Here is a 26,189-nt window from a genome sequence, read left to right on the forward strand (position 1 = left end):
AGCTGTGTATGTGTCACTGTTTCACTCCCACCAGCTAGCTCCACCATCCCAAGACTAGCTACAATGCATCCAAAATACCAAAAAAAGAGGCAACATGTCGACCAATTCCAACGGGCGAAATATATATCTATTTTTATCTTTATAAACTATAATGACATATGATGACAGTGACCCAAGGTAATCATACTGTTTCGCTTCGGTCTTCTTCAGTTTTTTAACTACAAAAAAATAAATTGAATAAATATATATCATTAATTATGTCATACATTATATTAAGGCCAATGGCCAGCATGAACACGAGTCTATACAGTCCATAATATCTTAACATTGAAAAAATACAGAAAAATACAAATTATATTACTTTCAGGATCTTGAGGTTGCATGTAACTCTAAAATTTCAATAGCCTTGATTAACTAGGGTGTTACCTGTGGTGGAACTGTATATTAAGCTTTCCATTTCCTGCTTCAGGCAGCAGGGGTTACATATGTGTATGACCCCTGTTCCGCAGATTGTATACAAACACTAAGGTATGTTTTATTTTTGTATTTTTTTGTATTTTTTCAATGTTAAGATATGGATGTGTTCCAGCTGCTTTAGAGCTGTAGTCCAAAACATATGGAGGACACCAGGTTGGCTAAGGCTGCTGCAGAAGGAATAATTGTAGGCTAGGGAATAAGAAACAACAACACTGTGCTTCAACGCCCCATCTCTGCCTTTTATTTTTTTTAAAGAAAGATAAGCTGTGACCTTTTCAGTGAGTTTACAAAATGATTTCTGAACAGCAAATAGTCGTAATCAACACATTCCAGTAACTATATTATATATGAGTGCTCTTTACATGTTCCAGCTCAGAATTGCAACATATCAGCAAATGCTTTCTGTTTGGAACATGAGTGGTGTTCTTTTTCCCTGACCTCAAATATTTCCAGACTCTTAAAGGCAGAGTGCTGATTCTTAATTCTGAAAATTGGGTTGGCGGTTATGGCTCTTATAAGAATTCATGTGTACACATGCACACCAAATCCCAGTTGTGATCAAGATGGCTTTTTTTAATCAGAAAAAGCCACCAATATCCAACACAAAACATGTTTTGAACTCAGATGGCTCATCTTCAAAAACTACTTGCTGATGATTATTATCACATTTAACATTTGTATAGTGTTTTCAACTGTTCCAAAGCAGTTTTTGTGCACCGTCTAGTTGTAAGGCCACAGACCACCTAGTGAGCTCATGGTAGAGATAAAGCAAATTAGGCTTTAGGAGGTACTTTTTTTCATATGTCAATCTATTAGCCACTGCACTACACCCATTCTTCACTGAGAGCTAAAGAATAAGAAGAGAGAAGAGGAATCAATTCAGCCTGAAATTCCTTACAGAACACCCAGCAACACTCAAAGCATGTCAAGCGTAAGATTCTATTTAAATAAATTTCTAAGCACCTTTGGGACTTTCCTTTTTGGTGTATGGTTTAGCAATGCAGTCCTATATCATCAAAATAGTTGGGACATGTGGTTGCCTCCAGGACAAGAGACCAAAGAAAACCCAGGTGCTTAATAAATCCTTATCAACAAAGTTTTCATGGATTACTTAGTGGGGATTTTTACAACTGCACTTAGGGGAATTTCAGTTTTGTTTCATTCTCCAACTTCTCCCTTTTATGTTCCCTCTCTCTGGTTTTCCAGCACCCACCACCTACACGTAATTGAATCACTGGTGATAAACAAAAACAGGTATTTTTAGAGAGCATGTAGCAGGAAAAAGATGAAAACATGCAAGCCGACTTTGGCAAAGAAAGTAGGTTAGAACAGTACATAGTTTCACATATCCTATTTATTTACATGTGAACGATGAAGTCTATGTTACTACTGTACTAGTTTTATTTTCCTAACACCTGTGATGCCAAAATTATTAGGTACATGATATTCATAAATGTTCAGCAACATGATAAATTGTATATGTGGATGATATACAAAAGGAAGTGAAAAAACGCTTCCTGAACTCATTCCATTGAGAGCTCAGGTAGAAAATTCAATTTCTTGCTATTAAAAGCCTATTCAGGTTGCTCATCGGACTTAAGCAGTGCCTGCCAGATCAGGCCAATGGCACGTCAGACTCCTATATTCTTGACAAGCAGGTTTGACTCATTTCCAGGTTGCTACTTGACCAAAACACACCGTATAGTTTCATTAGGAAAGAATGTGAGCTGGAGCTGTTTTTATTTTGGATTTCTTCAGTAAAATTTATAGTAGAATGAAGTAGAGCTTAATCAGGGTTACACACACACACACACTTAATAAAGTTGACCTTTAACATACTGGGAAGCTATTCAACCTTTGGCTAGGATATCAAACATCTATTGTTCATCGCGTGCATGTTAGGAAATGCTTGCATTTTTCATCAGTGACTCATGCATTTATTTAATACAGAATTAATGCTTAAATGTGGCTTTTAGATTTATGTTGCCTTAGGATTACAGAACTAAAGGGAGACATACTCTGGCCTCTGCCACCAGTCAGTTTGCTAAGAGCCAATGGCAAGCTGCACACACAGCTTCCCCAATGGATTTCCATGGCAAGAGTAGACACCAACTTTAACCCATCCATTAGCCAATGAAGGAGCAGCTGCCAGGAGCTTGCTTCCTCTTCCCAATGAGAAAGCACACACTGCTCCAACTACTGGTACCAGTTGCCTGGGACTGCAGAGCTGAGTCTGAGCTCTTCCTCCAGGCAGGTGATTTGGGAGTGAAGTTGCACCCCCCCTCCATCTCAGGAAGCACTGTTGCTCCAGTGCTTGCCTTCCTCTGCTCTTCCTTTTTCATTGTGTTATGCTACATCTATGGGTAGGGATGGCCTGAACATGTTCATGCATGTGCTGTACTTTATAAATATTGAATAATAGTTGCTTGAACCATGTTGCTCTCAACAGTACATGTTAATCTAAAACCAGTGACATAATTTTTGAATGCTGAAAACCAGAATGGAACACATACACTTTAGCAAGTGTTGTCCTTTCAATTGTGCATTAGTGATGCAGATACACTACAGTATACTGAATGAATACTTTGTCTTAATCACAGGTGCAGATGTAGGTGCAGACAGATACCTGTGTGTGAACTGACAGGAGTCCATAAAGAACTGGAGCAAATAATGATGAGAAAAGATGACATTCTAACCTTTACAGAAAATTCAGTATTAACAGATCCAAGTATATAGATAGTATCAATTCAATAACTCTAAATAAAAATACATCACAAAGATAATCCAAGAATGGTGGTGGCAGTGCAAGGGGAGGGACTCAAATTTGTTAAACAAGACCAGCAAATCTTAGAGCCATGTTGTGAAACCCCACCACACATGTTGACTTGTCAGACATTGAGCAAAAAGCTCCATATAGGATGCTTAACCTAAAGAAAAACATGGATATAATGAAAATAATAGCACCTTGCCTATCCTAATTGAGTGTGGGAGGGTCATAATTTATCCAAGTTGTGATCTCTCAGATCTGAGCCAAGAACGCGAAATAATCCACAGATGAGTAACTGATACAAAATTAAATGTCACTAAAGGTGGCCTAGGCAATTAGTACTACTGTATGTGGTTATTACAAGAAAAACTCAATATCTTTATTCCATCCCCACAACTACAGCATTGCTGCAGATCATTATTAGAAGAGTAGGCACAATACAAACATAACTCCACAATAAAAAGAACATGACATTTTATTTCATTGAAAGTGATGTTTTTACAGTGATTCTTCACTCAACCATTCATTCAGGCACATATTAAAATTTGTTTTCACCAATAGTCTTAGAGACAATTATACCACAAAGGATTCAGGTATGAGGTAAAAATAATGATAATCTAGTTCTGTACATGCTTGTTTAGAATAAAATCCCAATGATTTCAGTGGGACTTGCCAAGTTAGCAGACATTAGATTGCAACTCTATTATTTCACACTTCTATCAGAAAGAGATAGCTGAAAATGTGTACCGTTTTTATTAAGGTTAGACTCCAATTTTGTACCACACCATACCCAGTGACATGTACAACATTTAAGTGTTGGTGTACTGGTAAAGCCACAAATACCAATACAATACAACTGTTTTCTTCAGCAGAAGCATTTGATCTGAAGAAACACTTTTAAAATGCAGTGACGAGAGAATGTGAAGTCAATAGGTAAAAAAACTTAATTTAATTGGAAAGTAAAGTATATGCTGGCCACCTGTAAATATAGAATATGTCTAATGCGGAACTTTGCTAGCGTTCTACATTATTTGTGCAATTTAATTCTGAAGTTAATCTGAGTGAAATCTGTTGAAGATACTACAAAAAAGGGAAGAATCTTCATGTGCATCTTCCACCCATAATTCAGCTGTACTCAGCTGTATTACTAGGCTCCCAAATAGGATTTGTCTAACCACACTGAACAGGAGCAGAATGCAATGTTCCTTCTTTAGTCCTCCCTTAACTGAGTGGGTTAACAAACCACTGAGCAGCAGGCTTAGCATTGCATCTGAGCCAGCACACGTATGAAGCATTAGAAGAAAAAACAAACCATGAATGCTGGTCTAGATGTAATACCAAGCTGGCTGATCTGTGGTTTGTTATCCACACAACTAAGGAAGACGCAAATTGGAAAAAGTATGATTCAAAAAAGCATAAGTTGTGACTTAGTGTTATGTCCAAACACAGCCATAGAAATAGAAACCCCAATACTATGACACCAAAAGCCAGTTCTTCACCAGAAGTTACCCTGTGACAAATTCCCCTTCAGTTGTGGGAGAAGGAACATACTGTACTGTATACAAGAAAGCCCCACAGTATTAAGTTAGTGTTTAGAATCAAACTGTTGCACTTTATGATTTTTACTAGTAAACGTTTGGAATTGTACACTATGATGCAGTTTCACATAATATCTACCAATTATTGTATCACTAGTTTATGACTGAGCCCTTAGTTAGTGAACAAAGTTGCTGAAATTGCTATAGTACCTTAAGTAACAACACTCCAAGAATCTAAAAGATAAAAAATCTCTATAATCAAAAACTAAAGGCTAACAGTATATGCAAGTTTTTGTATTTATCTCTTAGATCAACATTTAAATACAGTACCTATAAAAATACAACATTGTGACAGCTATACCAGTACTTTAAATTTGGCAGACAGTCAACATTTAAAAATAGAATGGTATGGAACATATTCCTCTTAGAGATCATACAAGAAAGCTGAAGTTAGCAATATTCAGGTTATTTTAAATAAACCTGCAAGGATATTCTACTTCAGACAGTATTCTGCACTGCAGAATTGTCAAGCTCTGTATCATTTGCTACAAAGATTAAACATCTAGTGCTGTAGTGCAGAGTGACACTTTGGAACATTTCTTTTGCTACAATAAGTTACATGTTGGCAGAAAGATGGAGACACCACTGGCATCCTTCCTATTGAAATGTGAGTGGAAGTGCTCAATACACTCCTCTCTTCTGTACTGTAGTTTGCTTTGTTTTACAAAAGGCACGTGTAATTATAGCTTACAAATTAAAACTGATACTGCCTTTGCATTTGTTCTAGCTTGTGTGCATACAGAAGAGGCTTGTACAATAAGTTGTTCTTCATCATTCAGTTTCTTCCAGTAAGGATTTTAGACAGTGGCCTCATTCATGCATAATACAAACCAAATTGTGGTTTAGTGTGAACAAGCAAGTTTGTTGGTATATAGTGAGAAAATAATTTGCCACTTTGTTCCTCCCATATAATTTGGAGCAGAGTTATGACTTGGCTTTATGTTTCAGTTGAACCTGGTCTTATGGCTTGCCTCGCTTCAAGCAAACTATGACCAAGGTTTGTTATTGGCTTGCCACTAGGGGTTTGTATCCCAGGTTGGGATATAATGCTAAGCCAAACCATGGCTTAGCCCCCAGTAGCATGACAGCAGCAGGAACAAAGTGGCTGTGTTTTTCTCACCGTGTACCACCATGCCTGCTTCTTCTAACCCATAATTTGGCTTAGCACTACATGCTAACAAATGAGGCCAGTATCAATGGCATGTTTTGTAAGCAGTTTGACTTCATAACTTTTGTCAGACTCCTATCAGAGGCAGAGCTAGCTGCTCTGGCACCGTGGGGGTGGGGCGAGCTGCCCATGGGGGCAGTGCGATGGCACCCACAGCAAGTGTCCCAGGGGGCGCCACCCATGGCTATGTCACACACCCCAGGAATGACACCCAGGGTGGGCTGCACTACCCGCACCCCCCTTCCTCCGTCAGTGACTCCTATCACTGACCTTTTGGAAGAATATAATAAAAATGTTCACAACACAAAAGTTTTTCATATTCCTGTTTATATGTACCCTAAGCATTGCTTGGATTTATATAGTCTATCAGGAAGTTAAAGCTGCAGTTACTGAAGAGGTTACTCAGAAGTTTCAGATATTAATTCAAGTGGATATGCAAGCTGCAAAGAATTTGCACATGGCCTCTTGTTATGCTTCTGCCAAAGAGTAAGTTGTGAAGAGAGAGAGTGTTCGCTTAAATACACATTCTCCTTAGCAAAACATCTAAAATGGCACAGTAAGAGGCCTTGCACAACTACTGTGGTTTATGGAACCTCACATGATAACATCCAAAGCTGCTTTCATAAACAGTACTGTTCATATTCCATGGTTTAAAAACAGCTTCTAATTCCCTTAGATAAGTGTTTAACATAACAGTTCCAAAGTATCTGAAAATCTGAGAAACATGCTTTAGCATTTACTTGGCAGCATTTTGACTTTTATATTCATTTCAGCAGCATCAGAGGTCCAGCCCCAATATCCTTATTGTTGAAGAGAAAGTGCTTATACCACAGATCTCTTATTCATGTTTTGCTAGAACTGTTGACTTTTGAACAGTTGACATTGGGAACTTCCCCTCAAATATTATTCTTAGTATTTTTAAAGCATTTTTTTTCAAGTTTCAAGCTATAAAGTTTTGTTGGTGCTTTTCTACAACACATTTATTCCCTGTTCAAAAGAGGGAACGGTTAAGTAACTTTCATGCCAAGGAAGACATAAGAAAGCTTCCAAGACATTTTGTAACAGGCTCCAGCAAGCACAATCCATGTGCTCTTATATTTACATGCATTATCCATTGTACTTGATGTGCATAAGCTTGCGCACATGACATTTCACATTCAGTAACTGGAGAACACATGTGCAATGGTCATATCAAACCCCATAATTATCCTCATATACACACTTAACACAACAGACACTGTTTCCACTGGTGTACCACTGGTGTCCCTGTGCTGCTCCTGATCTCTGGATCACACAGCAAGTGTGTTTCAGAGTGTAAGGGAATCCATTTAATGAGAACACTATATGGGAATTTTTTGTTATAGTGCTATGAATGTCTCCTGCTCATACCTTCTGAATAAAACATGTCTTTCATTATTAATGGTTAAATGCACTAGCACTTTTCTTCAAGATAAACCCAAATGACATGTTCAGACGCCATACAAGTGGAAGCCAGCTCACACAACCAGTCTCTTTCCTCCTTTAGTACCTGAAAAACTGCTCCAGAGGGTTGGAAGGTCTTAAACACTCTGGGAAGTGTAGTACTGGGCTAGAGTAAGAGTGAGTAATCACCTGAAATCGGGTGGAAGTGAAGATTCTTTTGGGACAAAGAGGGATTGCTAGGGCTGCAGAGGGGAAGGAAGAGAAAGATGGGTTGCAGAACCTGTCTTCTGTACAGGCAACCATTGTGTGCACTTAGGAGCTAGCATACAAGATTGCTTCTTAAAGATTCTATAGTAAATTCGTCTGCAGCAGTCTCCCATCGAACAAGAATGAAACAAGCCCTTTCTAGAGCTGATGGAGGAAAAGTCTCACTGAGCACATAGCAGCATAGCTCTCGCTCTCTTTACTTTGCAACTAATCATTTAACAAATTAAATTATATTCAATTGCACCTCAACTAGATAGCTACTGAGAGCCCTGTCTCACAACAAAATAAAGTTACCTTCGGGTACTGTTAGCACTTCCAAGGCAATGTACTCAATAGGAAAAGTATGTTTAAAACTCAAAAGTATAAAAATAAAAAGGTGTACCTTTAGGTATAATCACTTTCCCTCTAAATTAATGGCCAACTTTAGTGCTTCTCAGTCACAAACTCAGCCTGTACTGTAGTTGTCAGGCAATGTTTTTAGAATACATACTCTTACCTATGCATTCTTAAACACTTGTCCCTTAGCATTAGGGCTAAACTATATGGTGTTAGGAAGGCACCACAGCATTTCCAATACTGTGTTTCCTTTGCCCCTTATGCATTGTAACACTCCCACTCCCTTCTACCTGGACTCAGAAATTGTTTCTGGCCAGGAGAAATCTTGTAACATTGAGGATTTCAAGGAAGAATTGGTAGCCATGGGAAAAGCTTAACTAAACTCCTGCCTGTTCACTTAGCTTCTATGAATGCCACCCACACTTGCATTCTCTTCCCTCTGTATAACACCAATAAATGACCCTACAATAGCTAAGGATCTCAAGTTAGGCCCTTACAAATATAGTTCTCATTGTGGAATGAACTTGTGTAATACCACTTCAGCAAAAGCTTGTGTAATTAATCTTCCATACTAATTTTTAAAAATGAAATCCTTCCACAGAGAAAACAAGATGTCAGAGGAAAAGTTAAAGCTTTGCCTTCTTCACATGGTAGTTTTCCATGTGCAGAGATTTTGCTTGTAGGTGAACAAGCCCTCATCACATGCAAGCCTTAAAGGTTCAACCTAGCCACACCCACCTCAGTAAGAACTGGACCATAAAAACCCTCCATACATAGCAGCTCCAGGGACTGTAACCAGACAAAACTTAATCCAAGTAGAAATATTTAAATCTCAAATGTTAAAGTAAAATAGTGTTTCAGTTAGTTTGGTGAGTTATTGAAATGCCAACAACCACAGTAGGCTACTAGCTAATGTTTGTTTACGCCCTCAAGTCCTACTCTGTATTTATCCTACCGTACTTAGCCCAGTGCCTGCCTAGCAGTTAAAGGCATTGTCCCAGGTAGATTTATCCTCAAACAGCTCCATCCCGGCAAAGGAAGTGGCATTAGACTCAGCCACCCACACACCCTGCCCCATTCAGGTACAAGAAATAACACTCCTTGTTCTACCCGAACACATTGGACTTAGGTCTGAGCTTGAAAGAGGATTTTAGGGACCTTTCTTCTTGACCTTCCTCCTCTGCATCCCCGCGGAAAGAAGGAGTGGTGTGGATGATCTGGGTCCGGAAGCGGATTTTGTTGAGCCGCGGTTTTATCCTCCCGCTGCCCGAGGTTTTCCTGCTCAGTTCTTTAGCCTTGCCGGGCGCTCCAGCCCCGTCTCCCGTCTCCCCATCGTCCCCGTGGTGGGGCAGGAGGTGGTGGGAGAGCTTATAGGAGATGAGGTTGGCCGGCAGCACCTTGGAGAGCCTCCAGCGCCCGCTGCCGTTGGTCGCTCCGCCGTCGGCCTCGTCCTGCAGGGCCCCCACCAGGCTGCGCACCTCGTCGGCGGTGCTGCGGCTCAGGTAGTGCGCGGCCTTGCGCCCGCTGTAGTCGCGCACGTCCACGTCGGCGTCGTAGGCACCCACCAGCAGCTTGACCACCTCCAGGTGCCCGTGCATGGCGGCCAGGTGCAGCGCCGTGTAGCCTCCGCTGGTGCGCGCGTTCACGTCCACGGGTAGCCGGTGCCTCTGCGCGAAGTTCACCAGCAGCGCCAGCAGCTCGTGGCGGCCGTGCTTGGCGGCCCAGTGCACGCACGTGAAGCCCGTGATGAAGTCCCGCTTGCACAGCAGCGACGGCTCGCAGCTCAGCAGGCCCTCTAGGCTCTCCCAGCGGCCGTCCGAAGCGCACAGCATCCACGCGTGCTCCAGGGGGTCCAGGGCCACCGAGGCGCCCGAGTTGCTGCCGCCCTCGTCCTCAGCAGAAGACGACGCCAGCGAGGCGCTGTCCGAGTCCCCCCCGCTGGCGGTGGAGCGGCTCCCGCGAGGGGCAAGCCCGCCGCCGCGCTTCAGCTGAGGGGAGCTGCCCAGCATCCGCTCGCGGAAGTTCTTGCGCGCGCAACGCGGGGTGGTGGCGGGGGCCGCCGCGGGGGCAACCCCCGAGGCGGCGGCGGCGGAGTCGTCCTCAGGCGGGGTCTCGCCACTGCCCGGCTCTGGCTCCCCGTGCTGAGAGCGGCTGTCCTCCTGCTCCTCTCTCCCCTCCTGGCCTCCTCCTCCTCCAGGGGTCGCCTGAGGCACCTCAGCGGCATCGGGCGCCTCAAGCTGCCGGGGTCCGCTTTCCTCCACAGCAACAGGGAGGCTCCTTTTCGCCGCCGCCGCCGCCACCTCCTCCTCTTCCTTCTGGGGCTCCCCCGCTTCTCGCCGGGCAGCTTCGCCATCTCCGCCAGGCTCGGGGGGCAGCCGGGGCCCCCCGGGTTCCTCAGCCGGCTCGGCGGCCACGACGGCAACGGCGACCCTGTACTTCTTCCTCAGCTGCACGTACTTGGCCCCGGAGCCGGGCTCTTGCCTCACGGTAGCCACGGCGTTGACCATCTCTTTGAAGCGCTCCCTGGCGCGCGAGCGGCGCTGCTGGTCGGGGGAGTTGAGGTAGCCTCGGAAGTGGTCCAACAGGTCGGCGTTGCGAGCCCGACCTCCCCGCTCAGATAGGAACTGAAGCACCGCGTCCTGGCTCGGCTCCGCTGCGGCCATCGGAGCGCAGAGGGACCCAACTGTCGCCGCCTCCGCCGCGCAGCGAACTGAAGGCGGCTCAGCGCGCGGTCGTCGCCTCCTCCCTCCTCGCGTTGCCCCATGGCATCGTCGCTAACATTTCCCTCAGGGCTCCTGAGGCGGCATCGCCAGGCTCAAATCACGGCGCCGACGTCAACGTCGTCGTCCTCGCCGCTCCCTGGCATTATACCCATTCCAGGCGCTCGCCGCCTCCCTCACGTGACGCCAGCCTGAGGGGGAACGAGGGCGGCGCCTACCGGCACAGTTTAAATTCGGAGGAGGAGGAGGAGGAGTCCGAGCGAGCGGCGCGGCCCTCTTGAGGGCGGGGCTGTTAATGTAAGTTATTAATGAATCTCGGCTCGCGAAAGCTTTTGGCTCCGCCCCCTATTTCTGAGCAGGAGGGGCGGGAGAAAGAGAGAGAGCGCGCAGGCGGGGCACGCCCCGTCCTGGGGCCGCGCCCAGCCCTTTTTTAATTTCTCCCGTTGACAGCAGACTCATCACTCCGCCTCCGCCCTCTCCCGACTTGCTATTGGTGGGCTTTTCAGCATCTCCTCTCGTCTCGGAACGTGATTGGCAAAGCGTTTCCCCCTCCGCTCCGCTCGCGAGGCGGCTCCTCACCGCCGGCTGCATTCCAGCTGTTGGGATTGGGAGTTGCAGCTCCTCCTCCATTCTTCTCTCTCTCTCTGGCGCGCGGTGACCCCTCCCCTCATGCCATGGCTTCCTCCGACCTGGCCCGGCAGATGGTAAGAGCTGCTTTTATCTAGCGCGGGATGGGTGGGTGGCAAGGATGCAGACCACCAATGGCGCTTCTGGGGATGTGATCCCATGTATGCTTCGCCCTGGGGTGGAACTGTGGTGGGCTTCCTCGGACGTAGAGAGAAGAGGGGGCTTGGGGTGGGTTTTTTTTGGGGGGGGAGAGCAGAAAAAGTGCAATTCCTGACGGATTTTTGGCGCGACTCAATCCGTTGCTTTCAGTTGGATAGCTCTGCATGTACGGTTCTTCGTGCAAGCTGCTATCGAACTTCTCCCGTCGCCTGCCTTCTTTGTGGTGGGATTCTGCAGGCTCCCTTCCTCCTTTTTTGCCCTGTCTGTCACAGAACCCCACCCCCAGCCGATCCCTTCCATCATGGTTGTATGCCGTTCCTCGTGCTTGCTAGTAAAAGGCATAAGGTTTCGGGCCACCCCCACCCCACTATGCAAAGGACAACTGGCTTCTTCACTTAGAATCGAAAGCCCCTTACCGTCTCTCAGTGACCTCATGAAAACGAAAATAGGAATAACGTCATAGCGAACTGTCCACAAGCAGGCTGAGCCTATGCATTTTTACTGAGAGGCCCGCCCCTACCCGCTTCCATAGACCATGTAGGAAAGTCAGTGTGTGTTGAATTGCATTAAGGTGTAGTCATATAATGGTGCAAGGTAGTTATAATAATTTTTTGCTCTTTGCTTATTATTATAAATTGTGCCATTTTTTTGCTTTCCCAAGCAAGTTTCTCCGAAACGAGTTCTGTGGTACATTAAAGACTACAGTACCAGATTTGTTGTGGCATCAGCTTTCCTGGACTACAGCTGAGCTTGCTCCATCACATGCAAGTTTTTGTTGCACTTTAGTTTCCATGAAATACCTTAGCACAAGGGTGTGGAATCTCTCTGGCCCTGTGTCTAAGCCCTTCTATCTGCCTTTGGGACATTCCCAAGCCACCCCTCCCTCCCAGGCCATGTTCCTTACTGGCTTTGCGTTACATCCTTCTTGGCTGTTTTCTTTTTCTTGACAGGAACATCTGCTTAATTCTGATAATACCTTTTGCCTAGGTGAACGACAAGGGTGTGTGCGTTTGTCAAAAGCAGCCTGCTGTACAAGCTTAAAATTTGCATTTCCTGCTCTGCCCACTTTTGTTTCTGGTCCTGCCTAACACTGACAGTGTGGTCCCCAGAAAGATCCCCAGAAGGGAATGCAGCTCTTTATCTAAGAAAGGCTCTCCACCCCTGGCCTGAGCACTTCCACTGTACTGTTTTCACAAATACGCATTTCCCATCCATTCATGAAATCCTCTGGTTATAACTTCTGCCAGTTGCTCCCAGCTGTATTGGATGTTGTTTAGGAGAACCCTAACTTCCATGTCAACTTAATTGGTAGCAGGATTAATTGAACATAGTGAAATTTACTTTGAGTAAAGTCTGGAGCTGAAAACTACAGGGAGGAACACGTGAGGAACGGAATGACTGGGAGAAGCAGGGGCCTGATAACCTGCAACTCAGAGGGTCAGTATGGGAGCATCAGCTCACCATGATATCTGGGCAACACCAGAACACCAGTCAACAAAAAGGACTGAAGTGTCTGCTTATTTTATAAAAATGAATATGGTGTTGTGAAAGGATGATACAGCAAGCCAGCAACTTACGCGGGGGCTACATTCCAGGTATCGCACCTAAAGCAAAAATCACATATAGTCAGAACACATTGAGTTCAATGGCAGTTGGGATCGCATATTGCAGGCATGTCCAACAGGTAGATCATGATCTACTGGTAGATCACTGGTTGTCTGCAGTAGATCACTGGCAGATCATTGGTTCCCCCCAAAGAAGCTGAACAACTGTGGCTCCCCTAAAAAAAGCTCAACATTTTACCTCCTCCCTGAAAAAAAAACTCAACAACTTTGACCTGAACCCCAAAAAGGGGGTTGATCACTGTCAGTTTTTAACTCTGTGAGTAGATCGCAGTCTCTTGGGAGTTGGTCACCCCTGGCATATTGTAATTTTTAGTCAGTGGGTAGTCCTAAAAATATCTGCGTTAATCAAATATAGGAATGATGCTTGGAAGGATTTCTGTGTATTGAAGTCATATCATAGCGAGTGGTAATCACACTGTTTCTTTTACCTGACTTGTTTCAAAGTTGTTTAGATTATCACCATTCTCAGTCATGGAGTTTGTCTGATTTGGCAGTATTCTGCATGTAATTATTCATTTGAAAACCCGTTAGTGCACAGCAAATTAATGCCTTTAATGCAGTGCAAAGTAAGGAACATGTCAGCACTGTGTTATGCTTAGGTCAGTATGCTTAAGGCTTCAACTCTGGCATGTTTTAATTCCATTGAACTGAGAATAACAATAAATTGTTTGTTATGAAGCACTATGATACATAAAGCAAAGTGAAGTGTTAAATCTGCATTCAGCATAACTGAATGTCCAGTGGGATTGTGCCCCAGTTTCAAGCATGTAATATAACAAAATATTTTGTGTGTGAAAAAGTCTATGAAAATCCATTTTTGAAGACACGGATGCTGTCCCAATTGGACACTGTTCTGGTGTGAGAAACCAAGACGGTATAATTTAGTCCATTATGAGAGGACACAAACAAAGAAGGCATTTTTATATCTGGAGTCCTGGCAGCATTTAGAATACATATATTGAGTTCATCTTTGACACAGATCCAGCTTGATGCAATTATACTGGCCCTGTGTAGCCACTCCGCCCCTGAGATGACTAACTGGTGCCAATTTGAAAAGGACAGCGTGGAGTAACAAAGCAGTGTCAGAACTGCTTGTTGTTCTAAGTCTAGACTCAAATTCTTCTTTAGAAATGTAGTCGTAAGTAGTTTTTTGTTATGTCAACAAGTTTCTGTTTGTGTATTGGGGTACTCACATCAGTGTGAATTCCCTTTTCACCCATTAGAAGAAGTAGATGATACAATAATAATCCTTTGTCTCTGTTGTGCAGGACAAATTATTGCTACTGTAGTTTTTTGTTTATCTTCTGCAATTGCTTATGTGCTCTGTAAAGACAATAACTATATTTCCATTCATAATACCAAAATTATAATATTTATTTGCTGCCTGGCTATTTAGATGCTGCTAAAGTATTTTGTAATTTTATTATCTCTAGCAGACACTGAGTCACTTACTTTCCTGATTAAAACTTGCAACTGCAAGTATCCTCTTTGGCACAAGTTTAAGAACACCGGGAAATAAACCACTTGGTACTTTTGATATGAGTGTTTCAGCATTGTTGTGAAGTGAAGAATACTTGCATCAAGACATTTGGCTGTGTAATGACATCCTGTTGTTTAAATATGCATTTCCTTCTGTTCCATACTCACTCCTGTCAAACTTAGTTCTGCAGAACTTTTTTAAAACTGTTATTTTTTAGACTTGGTGTGAGTAGCAGGGGTGGGGGAATGTTTGCTTTTACTGTATTAGCATTGCTTAACATGCCCTAATGTCTAGAAATCAGGTTTGGCTGTATTATGAAATAGACTTCGGAGAACAAGGTGGGTTTGCTGACATTGTTCCTCCTTGATGGTTGGCTAGGCAGGCAACATTGCTGCCTTTTGGTTTTCTAATACAGTACATAGGGGGCGGGGGGAACCCAGCCACTCTGCATACAAGAAATGACCTGTAGTTTGGAATCCTATGGACACTTACCTAGGAGTGAACTGCATTGTGGTGGCAATCCTATACACAATGTTAAAGAGCAAGCAAGCACCATTGATCACAATGGTGTTCTGTCCAGACACATATAGGATAGCACTGTTATAGAAGGATCTTTGAAAAGAAGGGAAATACTTCACACTCTCTTGTGTCATATAAAATGTTAGCTTATTTTATTTGAACCTTGGTCTTTGGCTTTTCAGCTGTTACCGGTATCAGTGGTGCTGATTCCAGAATGAAGTCGGTGTCATATTACAAAGACGTTCTGAGCAATATGTTAGTGGTTTTCTGTTGCTGCTATGATTACGTTGGTTCTGCGAATTTAGAAAGATAAATCTGTTCATAATAGGTCTGTCGGGTTCAAAACTGGATATTCTGTAGAAACGACAATACAATTTGACTTCCTGTGCAATTGCAAAGCTGCATCTTTAGTTCTGTCTTGGCTCCTGCCATCTTCATCCTGGAAACCTCCAAAATAATTCTGAGTGCAATTCTAGGCAGGTCTACTTAGAAGTGTCTTCCCAAGTTTTCTGTGGGGCAGGCTCCCATATACTGCTGCTCCCCCCCCCCCCCATGAGAACAAGACATAGTGGGCCTTCAACGTGGCTGTAATGAGGAGTTTGAAAAACATTCACTTCTATTTTTGCTTAACCAAATGTTGTGCCATGCAAACTTATAAATTATGGCTAGCTATGGTTTGTTTGGAGCATGCTATTTTCAAATGGGAGATGGCAAAAATCATCTTAAAAGAGATACTCTTGCTTCTTTCTCACACATAGGAGTGTGGCTTCTAAGATGATGTCTACTACAATGTGTGAGCATCATCTGAAAACAAAAAACAATTCAGAAACAATTGTTTTTACGCGTATGTACCTAGCAGTTCGAAATCACATCAAAGTGCAAGTAGATTAATAGGTACCTCCGGTGAGAAGGTAAATGGTGTTTCCATGTGTTGCTCTGGTTCACCAGAAGCAGCTTAGTCATGCTGGCCACATGACCCGGAAGCTGTACACCGGCTCCCTCGGCCAATAAAGCGAGATGAGTGCCGCAACCCCAGAGTCGTCCACGACTGAACCTAATGGTCAGGGGTCGCTTTACCTTTATCTTTAGCCGATTAATCAATCAAGTAAATCAAACTTTACTTTCATCAAACTTGTTTTCCTTACCTCATTGTTTTAATTTGACATATTCTCTAATTTCTTTTTTAAAAAAATCATCTTATTTCCTCCCCCTAGCGCTATCAATCTGATATCGGAATGAGAGCACACTCCAATCAACCAGTAAATAATCAAGATGCAAGGAGGGTGAGTAAAGAATTAAAAGTTTCTATGGGGCTTTTAGTTTATATTACCATTTTAGAACAAAAAGAACAAACAGTCTTCTGGAACTTTAAAGGCTTATGCATTTATTATAGCATGAGATAATAAATGTGATTATCTTTTAGTGATTAAAACTTGCAGCATAATAAATGTGTGAGTCTTTAAGGTGCCATAAGACTCCATTGGGTTTATTGCACCATAGCTAACGTGACAATCTCTCTGTAAATTGTTACCATTATAGATAACATATGATGAATGTATTTAAAGTGTTGTTAATATCAGAAGGAATGATAGAAGCCTGCTAAGGTTATGCTCTGTATGAATTATAGTGGTTCTGCGCAGCAAAGTAGAGATTTGAACAAAAATGCCCATACAGTAATTGAAGTCATCTAAGATATAATTCAGTTTTGATTGTAGAATTTTGACTAGATTGTGCAGCCAGAAGAAACAATATTAGGTTGTATCTAATTGTGGCTTTTGACTTGTAGTATTATGTAACAATTGTATTTGAAACACATTAATGAACAGCTGGAGGCTCATTTAAGAGTATATGTCTGTGAACTGACGAGAGTGTCTTTACTTTTCACAAAAACTTACCTTAGATAAGGTTCCACAAAGTTGTCTGCTAACAGATAAACTAGCCTCCCACTAAAAAGAAAGGAAAAGGAAAACAGTGGGCCTCCGTTGCAACACAGGAAAACCTAATACACACATCCTTGTGTTAGATAGGAATTTTCCTAGTACTTCAGTAAAGGTTTTACTGATGAATCTGATATATTTTGTTGCTGTGCACTCCAATTTGGACATGTCATAATAAGGTTTTGTTTTTTTACTTACCATAGTTTAATGTGAATATTTTACTCAGTCCCTAGTGCACTCAGGACAAACAAACTAGGAAGCCCTTGCTTCCTGTCATGTCTGAGCCATATATAGTGGCTTGTTGCTCCCCAGAAAGCTACAATTGCTAGGCATTCTTAAACCATGGTTTGTTGGCTTGCTAATCATGGCTTATTAGGGATTCCTAGTTCAGACATACAATAATGGGAAGCCTTCCTGGGTTGTTTATGCAGCTTGCGCCAATCAAGCAGGAAAAAGCAGGCCGTATCCCACGATCATACGTAGCCAAGTAAGATTGTCTTCCATGAACACAATCTTAGCAGTTGAGTCCGTAAGTGACTGTGGAGGCCAATTCTGGATCCACACGTCCTTCCACAGTGGGAACATAGGTTTCCAGGCTGTAGTTGATCACGGTGAGGGTTTGCCAAACGTGCCTTCAAAGTCCATGACATCTTTGATAAAGGCTGTTCTCCAACTGGAGCACTTGCACGCCAGTGTTTCCTAGTTGTTGGTGTTTATATTACATTTTTTTAAAGATCTGCACATCACAATAAGCCAGAATTCATAAAGAGTGAAAGTGGCTCTTTATCATGGTTTTAAAGGTCACTTGGGAAAGTACGTACAGTAGCGTGTGATATGCAGCATATTTTTTGTGTATCAGATATGTACACTGATCAAAATGGTAAAGATCTTCTTTCAACTTACCCAGTGCTGTACTAGCAGGAGTCTACAAATTGAGTCAGCTGTAGTAACCACTCCCCTCTGGCAGCCACTTGCGCCCTGGCTCACAGCACAAAGATCACCACTCTTTAGTTTGGCACATGTTGCAAAGAACTTGGAGGGGGAGGGATTTTCATCAGTGCCAGATGTATAAGGGGGACAACAGACCTCTTTTCTGTCCTCTGCATGTATAGAGGCTTAAGGAAAGGGAAGGGGTTAGCATCTTGTTTGCACAAGATGTTGGGAAGGCAGCTCACTAGGATTCCCAATGTAATCCTCCTTTTCTGAAGCCCTTGGTTCTTCCTGAACTTATCTGCATGTGCAGATGAGGCAGAGAAGGGAAAGGGGATTCATCGCACTTTGTGTTGATCTTCAAGGAAAGCAGATGCTCTGCGAGTGCCTTTCCAAGTCTTCCCCAAAGTCCAATGTTAAGTGAGATAGCAGCCTCTGCTTACTTCTCTGTGCATGCCAGTAGAATTCAGGTAGAGGAGCCTGTGTCTTGTGGGGAATAGCAGTACAGTCGTACCTTGTAATTCAAATGACTTAGTTGCCAAACATTTTGGCTCCCGAATGATCGAAAGCCGGAAGTGATTGTTTTGGTGTTTGAACGTTCTTTTGGTAGCTGAACGTCCTGGGGGGCTTCCGCGGCTTCTGATTGGCTGCAGGAGCTTCTTGCAGCCAATCGGAAGCCGCGCCTCGGTTCCCGGACATTTTGGAAGTCAAACGGACTTCTGGAATGGTTTCCATTTGACTTCCAAGGTACATCTGTATTTTTCTTTAAAAAAAACAATGTTCTGAGGGGCACAAAGTTTTTTAAAAAATGGGTATTGACTCCCTGCCAACCTAGCAGTTCGAAAGCACGTCAAAATGCAAGTAGATAAATAGGAACCGCTACAGCGGGAAGGTAAACGGCGTTTCCATGTGCTGCTCTTGTTTGCCAGAAGCGGCTTAGTCATGCTGGCCACATGACCCGGAAGCTGTACGCCGGCTCCCTCGGCCAATAACGCAAGATGAGCACCGCAACCCCAGAGTCGGTCACGACTGGACATAATGGTCAGGGGTCCCTTTACCTTTACCTTATTGACTCCTGTACCCTTCTTTTAGGTTTTCCTCTTCCTTGCAACTAGATCAGAGATGGTGAACCTCAGGCCCTTCAGCCCTCCCTGTCTGGCTCTTGAAACTCTCACAAAGCCACATCTCCCACCAACCTTGCTTCCCTCTCTCCTTGATTGTCTTTGCCTGACTGGGGGGTGTCTTTCATAGATGGTACCTGACTTGGAGAAGGAACTGCAATGGTTAGACCTTTGCGATGTGTGAGCTGAAAAAGCTCTATTACTGATATTGGCTAAAACTAGAGAAACAACTTTTAAGCTCTTTCATAGATGGTTCCCGACACCACAGAGGTGCAGTAAAATCAGCCGCACCCCTCTGTTGAAGGGAATGTGACCAGATTGGCCCCATCTACCACATTTGGTGATTATGTGATGCTATAAACATCTTTCAGGAGATTAGCACAGTGACTCAACACAGTCAGCCCTTTGTGCCCCACAATTAGCTCTGATTGGAAGAATGGAGACTTGCTACATAAAGAGCTTATGACATCTTTATTGGTGGCAGTGAGGCAACTAGTTGCATGCAAATGGAAGAGCTTGCACAATTTATCAATAGACTGTTGGCAGCAACAAATTTGGCCCATTGCTCCAAGGGAAAAACTTACCAAACAAGTACAGGCTTTAAATGGACAACAAAAAGACAATGATTTTTAGTGAAATTTTGTATGCATTTATTGGTTATGTTCTTGGCTAACAATTGCATTTTTTTATTCAGGAGCTTGGGATGGGTCAGGCAGGTTATTTTTGTATATTTCATGATGGTTATTTATTTACTTGTATTTTTTTAATTAAAAAGCTTGGCAATGAATCACTGGTAGTTATAATAACATTGCAATCTTTTATCCTGATTCACTGTACTCTTTTTCTACAGCAGGGTTGCCGACCCTTATCCTTGTCTGGTCATGTTGGTTTCGATAGTTTGCCAGATCAGTTGGTTAATAAATCTACCCATCAGGGGTTCTGCTTCAACATTCTCTGTATTGGTAAGTAAAACAGTTATCAACATTATGAATGATTTCATTTTAAATCTCATTCTTATGGAAAATCTGAAGGTGTGAGAAGGGACTAAGTTGTTGCCATTCCTTTTTCCATTGACTATTGCCTGCAGGATAGTATATTATGTAATTGGGCTTAATTATGCTATTTTTATGATCCTTAACTATGTTTTCAAAATTTATGTTTTCACAAAACTGTTGGTTATCTTTTAACGGGTTACTACTCATTTATTGTTAGAAGTAGTGTCACACTGATTCACATGTTCTTTCCAGACCTATTTAAAAGATGCAATATGCATACTCTTGTATTTAGCAATATACTTGAAAGTTGTTGTTATTGTTATTAAGATTTTTATTGGTTTTCAAAAATACCAATGTAAACATTAACAGAACAATATTTCCCCATAAGTCCATGTTCATGGTCAGTGCGTGCCAGTCACCAGGGTGTTCAATGGAATATTTTATAATATTTCAACAAAATCATCCATATCGGACGCATTGTTCAAGGCACATACCCCCCTGAGTTATTTTTCTCAGATTTTTCTCAGTTGTCCATACGTTCTGTTTCCATTTGAGATGTGCAGGTGATCAAGTCCTTTCCAATTCTTTGCTACAAGTAATCGTATTGTCAACAGAAGAAAAGTAACAAGTTCCTTGTATAATAAATTAAGCTGAATATCTTTGAAAATTGTTAATAAACGTAGGCTCGGATTACATTGTATGTTCTGATTTGTGATTTTGCTTATTTCTGTAAATACTCTTTCCCAGAATGGTTGCACTCTACTTGAAAATGGAAATTTGCTCCAGCACCGCCACCCCGCCCCAAACGATGCTTCAGCTTTTGGTGAAATTCTTGTATCTGATCTGAAGCAGTCTACTACTGTGTAGTGCTCTCCAGATACTTTGGATTGCATTTCCCATCAGCCCCAACAATGATTAAAGCAGGCATAGGCAAACTCGGCCTTCCAGATGTTTTGGGACTACAACTCCCATCATCCCTGACCACTGGTCCTATTAGCTAGAGATAGCTAACAGGACCAGTGGTCAGGGATGATGGGAGCTTATGCCTGGATTAGAGATTATGGGAATTGTAGTGCTCAACATTTGAATGGCCCCATGTTTGCTACCCCAGTTAGCATGTGCTGCTAGCATTTGGCCCAGTTAAGAGTGTAGCAATGCATTTATATCTTGTTGTCAGGCTTCTAGTACCGGTTCAGATAAACAGATTAAGTTCTAAATTGGGGCTGAAGATTGAGCTAGAGTATTGCTCCAAGCCCCTAAAGGTTTGCAGGGGGGGACATGTTGGAGGAAATATTCTGAAAAACAGCCTTGCCAACACTGTGGCATGAGTACTATGACTTGGCCACAGACTGTTAATCCAAGCCTCATCCCACCCCCAAATTTTCCGAGAACAAGAAATAGCCAACAGCCTTGTTTTCTCATGATAGTCTCTTTAGAAAGATAATAAGGTGTATAGAGAACGCTATAGGCTGAGTTGAGTTACTTAGTAGGAGTTTTGCTCTCAAATAAGCTACCAACCTGTCATAAACCACTATGGTATGAATGTTATTCCCATAGAGTGAAAAAAACAGATTGAGGGTGAAGCGGGAAATACAAATATGGATGAGAGGAAGCAGAGTGTGTGCCTTTATGGGAAATGACATAGTGATCAGATACAGCTACAAAAAAGGCAGAAAGATTATGTTTTCTCTGAATAAACCCTGCATTAAATTATAACGAATAACTTTTTTCATTTCTCCCTCCCCCACCCCAATGTGAGAAACTTCTTTATTTTGCAGTGAAATTTCTCTAGTTTGTTTCATATGAGTACATGTTTACCTGTCTTCAATTTTAGGTGAGACAGGAATTGGGAAATCAACTTTGACTGATAGTTTGTTTAATACCAGTTTTGATGACCGTGTGTCAACACACTTTCAGCCAAATGTAAGACTTAAAGCTGAGACATACGAACTCCAAGAAAGCAATGTTCGACTGAAGCTGACCATTGTCAATACTGTTGGATTTGGTGACCAGATAAATAAGGAAGATAGGTTAGTATCTGTTCACATAAATAATGTCCTCTTAATTTGCCCTGTGACATGTCAACTTGGCTCTGACAAGTGGGTGGTATTGATAGTATTTCTGATTCTATTTTATTTTTTGACATTGTTTACCCACTTCCCCTCTGTTAGAAATCTCTGGGAAGCTTGCAATACAAATGTTAAACAACAATACATTGAACATAATATTTAGAGAAATTGCCCATTTATACAGGCTAGTCTGGGAAACATTTATTTTAAATCAAAAAATAAATCTACTATCATTTTATCAACAGATTATTTTAGAAAAACACTCCAATCCTAGAGGCAATGGTCAGGATCCAAAAGCCTACTGTATGCTTGCCCAAAGGCTTTTTTGTGACCGTTGTAATGTCTAATTTTTTTCCACTGGGCAGCTGAAAGCAGTCTGCCATCTGTCATGTAAGAACAGCTGTTAAAAACAAACGAAGTCCCTTTTGGCTAGATGAACAGCTCTTTGGACTCTGGCCATTTTCTTAGGATTAATTAAAATAATCCAATGATTTTATTTTATTTTAATTTTGCCTGTTTTACTACGTTATGTTTTATTTTATTTTAATTTTTTTTGTGTTAAAGCTTTATTCGCACTTCTGTACAGCACCCTGTCAACTTTTTTTGATGAACGGCCATGAATAAATATTTTGAATAAAAAAAAGTAATAGAAGCTAGTTCCTGGGATGTATGGAACTAAAATACAAATTTAATAAATGCATGCATAAATAAAAAACATGCACACCATGGAACAGTTGTGGTCAAGGCCGTGCATTTAATTTGTGCAGGATTCTCAACCATTCCTAAATCTGCTCACCAAAGCAAGGGGCACTTGCCCTTCTGGTGAGTGTGACAAGCCACCCCCACCACCCTAAGCTGCAGGGTGGTCCCACCCATGTGGCAGACTGAGGTGTTGCTTCAGATGGCAGAATCCAAGGGGCACCTGCTGCCAAAGCGAGGAGAAGCGGCTGCGGTGGTTTCCAGTGGGATCTCATGAGATTCCTGTGAAATTACCTGGTGGCCTCTGGAAATCTCATCAGAGCTTGGAAGCTGCAGTTGCACAACCCCGATATGCGAGGCTGCGGCAAGGGCAATGTATGCTGGGTGGCACCCTTCGCCTCGGTCAGCAAAATGGGACAGGCCACCCCTTGTCAAATTTGTGTGCTCCTGTCTCTTTCCAGCTCCCATTTAACCCATTCTTAGCCCCAACTGGTGCTGACCAGCCTCCCTCGCCTCCTGGCATTTTTCAGTGGTAAGCATCGGTTGCCTGTAAACAAGCACTGGGCTCTTCCAAGGCTTCCCCACCCCTTCCAGTCAGAGCTGATTGTAACAGGGTTATGTGCTGTATGATCAGCAGCGGTAGGAGCTTTGCCTAATGCTCAGAAACTCGGCCCTCCAGATGTTTTGAGACTACCATTCCCATCATCCCTGACCACTGGTCCTGTTAGCCTGGGATGATGGGAGCTGTAGTCCCAAAACATCTGGAGGGCCGTGTTTGCCTATGCCTGGCTCAGAGTCTGAAGAGGGAAGAGGTAGAAGCAGCAGCTTGTTTCTCACTGTAAGTGGCGAGAAGGGGAGAAGTGGCTGTGAAAGCATTCGGGGAGCCAGGAGGATGGATGAGGGATGACGGTGAGGAAGCAGCCGTGGAGTGCTTGACACAGCTCTAAGCTCAGGAAGAAGGTGGGGTGGTGCACTTCAAAGGTGCTTGCCGAAATGTTGCACTGCGTGAAAGATCCCGTGTCTTCTTCAGCTTCCTCTTCTTCCTCTCAGCATCTGCCAGTGCTAGGCAGTGATGAGTACATGAGCAGCTCGTGCTGCCCACCACACAACATGGGATGATCATTGACTTTGAACTTCAGAGGAAAGCACCTCTCAGGCTCAGTGCAAGGTGATGTCAACGCAACACCCAGTCCTTCTGGGACAGTTTTATGGCAACACCTGAACCAGGATAGTCTGCCAAACCTAGCCAAAATGCATGGATTTCTGTGCCTGTGCCTTTGTTATTTTTTTATTCAGGATGAGCTGTCCTTATGATTAGAATATTATTACTCTGAGAAACTAATATAGAGAAGAACTGACTAAAAGTGTGATTGAGTTAATGCCACTGGTGTTTAATGTGCCTTTGACAGCTTGTGGATAGCAGGGGTCAACAACTTTTTGGGGTGCATGGGCCCATTTGCAAATTGAGAAACTGTTGTGGGCACCACAAACACCACAACCAAGTATATATCACAACCTATTCTACTGGTGACAGCCGAATGCTTCTTTCAAGCCTAATTTCAGCTGTTGTGGGATAGGGGACCCTGAGGGCCTCAGTGAAGGCCTCTGTGGGCAAATGGGGACATGGGCTCATGTATTAGAGTGAAACTCACCTCTGTCTTCTAATATTATATTTCCCCTCCTCTTTCCAGCTACCAGCCAATAGTGGATTACATAGATGCACAGTTTGAGTCTTACCTCCAGGAAGAGCTGAAAATTAAACGCTCCTTATATAATTACCACGACACTCGCATCCACGTGTGCCTCTACTTTATTTCACCCACAGGGCATTCCCTCAAAAGTCTTGATTTATTAACCATGAAAAATCTTGATAGCAAGGTAAGATGTTAATGCCAGCTTTAGGAAAAAAAATAGCAATAATCTTTCTTGCAGCTGAACTCTTAAGAGTATTCACAGGGGCCTTTAAAAATATATAGCAGCATTATGAAAATACATTTAACATGCCGTTTTAACTGCAATACAGTCTTTTATTATATTGTTGTCAAGGACGAATAAAGATTTCAATAAAAATAAGCATTGGGTAAGTGAACTTGAGTAAGCCTTTCCCCTGTCCAAAGCTTACTTAAACATCGTTCGTCATGTTCAGTTTTTAAAAGCCTGTTACTTTGAAGAAAACTCAGGATAAAGTTATTTTTGCCTTTGAACAAGCAAAGGGATTATAGAGCTTCATAACAGAGTTGTAGAGAGGCAATGATGCCTAAGGTGAAATTGGTGACTAGATGCGATGAAATATCTATGCATTCTTACCTCTCCCTGACTAGAAACCTGGTTTTGGTCACCTATTTGGTGATTTCATGCCCTAGGCCTATTCTTGGGGAAGTGACTGGAACATAGGGAAACTTTTTTTTAGTAGGAAAAGGTCTACTAGCCTACCTATGGGGATAAAACAGTCAAAAGACAGTAACTACAAGGTATGGTTAAGAAAGGCTAGTTTAAGGAGAAGTATGTACAGTAAGCCCATAACTTATGTGCATTTATCTTGTGCTCATTTAGCTTTACACACTTGGCAAAATGTTTTTAAAAATCTAAAAGGGGACGAACTTTGGCAATCCCACCTGCCATTGCACCCAATGTGTTTTGACTAGATGTGATTTTGGCCTTAGGCATGATCCCCAGAATTTAATCCTTGTGTAAGTTGCGGGCTTACTATACATTGCTTTGAATTTACTTTATATTAATTTTGCCCATCAGGAAATGTGGTCTTTTTACATCCTTGTTATTACTGCTTCTTAAAAATCTATGACTATAGCTCATATTGATATTTCAGTACAGACCCTGACATGTATTTAGTCTGAAAAATGCATCTTAAGAATCTGCCAGATGAGAATACAGTAATAATATATTGATCTTTGCTCCTCTAAAAACGTTGTAGAGATAAATTGTACTGAAAAACAAAGGCAGCATTTCAAGATACTTGTCCTGCTCTTTTTATAGATTCATGCAATTGCACTTCACAATCAGTAAGACAGTGAGGAATGTAGGAAAACAATTGAAGCAGCTGGTATCGGCAAGCTAGATAGTTGTGACCAATTGCATGTTTATTTTCTGGTTATTAGAAATCCCAACTCTAGATTTAATTTTATCTCATTTTAGAAGTCACATGTTAAAAAGAAAACAGGAACAGTAGACTTTGCCTAAACAGTTGCTGGGTTTTGTGCGTGGAAACGTGATCTCTAAAATCAGATGAAATTAGAACAGATTTATTAGGCAATT

General features: G+C 42.6%; 2 protein-coding genes across 10 annotated transcripts in view; one reads left to right on the forward strand and one right to left on the reverse strand.

Annotated features, from left to right (window-relative positions):
* The window catches only part of SEPTIN10 (septin 10), a 69,283-nt gene that overhangs the window by 30,466 nt on the left and 12,628 nt on the right, over positions 1 to 26,189 (forward strand). For 2 of the 9 annotated variants that reach the window (XM_035115528.3, XM_088668611.1), the window contains exons 1-5: positions 10,933 to 11,459; positions 16,380 to 16,448; positions 20,004 to 20,115; positions 21,983 to 22,178; positions 24,608 to 24,794. In XM_035115528.3, coding sequence (XP_034971419.2) covers positions 11,430 to 11,459; positions 16,380 to 16,448; positions 20,004 to 20,115; positions 21,983 to 22,178; positions 24,608 to 24,794 — 594 coding nt within the window. In that variant the 5' untranslated portion in view covers positions 10,933 to 11,429. Of the gene's footprint in view, positions 1 to 10,089; positions 11,460 to 16,379; positions 16,449 to 20,003; positions 20,116 to 21,982; positions 22,179 to 24,607; positions 24,795 to 26,189 lie in introns of those variants that run through there. The other 7 variants (XM_060273398.2, XM_088668612.1, XM_088668616.1 and 4 more) reach the window with 5 other exon arrangements.
* Positions 5,079 to 10,698, reverse strand: SOWAHC (sosondowah ankyrin repeat domain family member C). The gene has a single exon (XM_035115523.3). The coding sequence runs from the start codon at positions 10,696 to 10,698 to the stop codon at positions 9,142 to 9,144; it is 1,557 nt and encodes a 518-aa protein (XP_034971414.2). The 3' UTR covers positions 5,079 to 9,141.

Source organism: Zootoca vivipara, chromosome 4 (genome assembly GCF_965207765.1).
Source record: "Zootoca vivipara chromosome 4, rZooViv2.hap1.1, whole genome shotgun sequence".
Classification (NCBI taxonomy): Eukaryota; Metazoa; Chordata; class Lepidosauria; order Squamata; family Lacertidae; genus Zootoca; species Zootoca vivipara.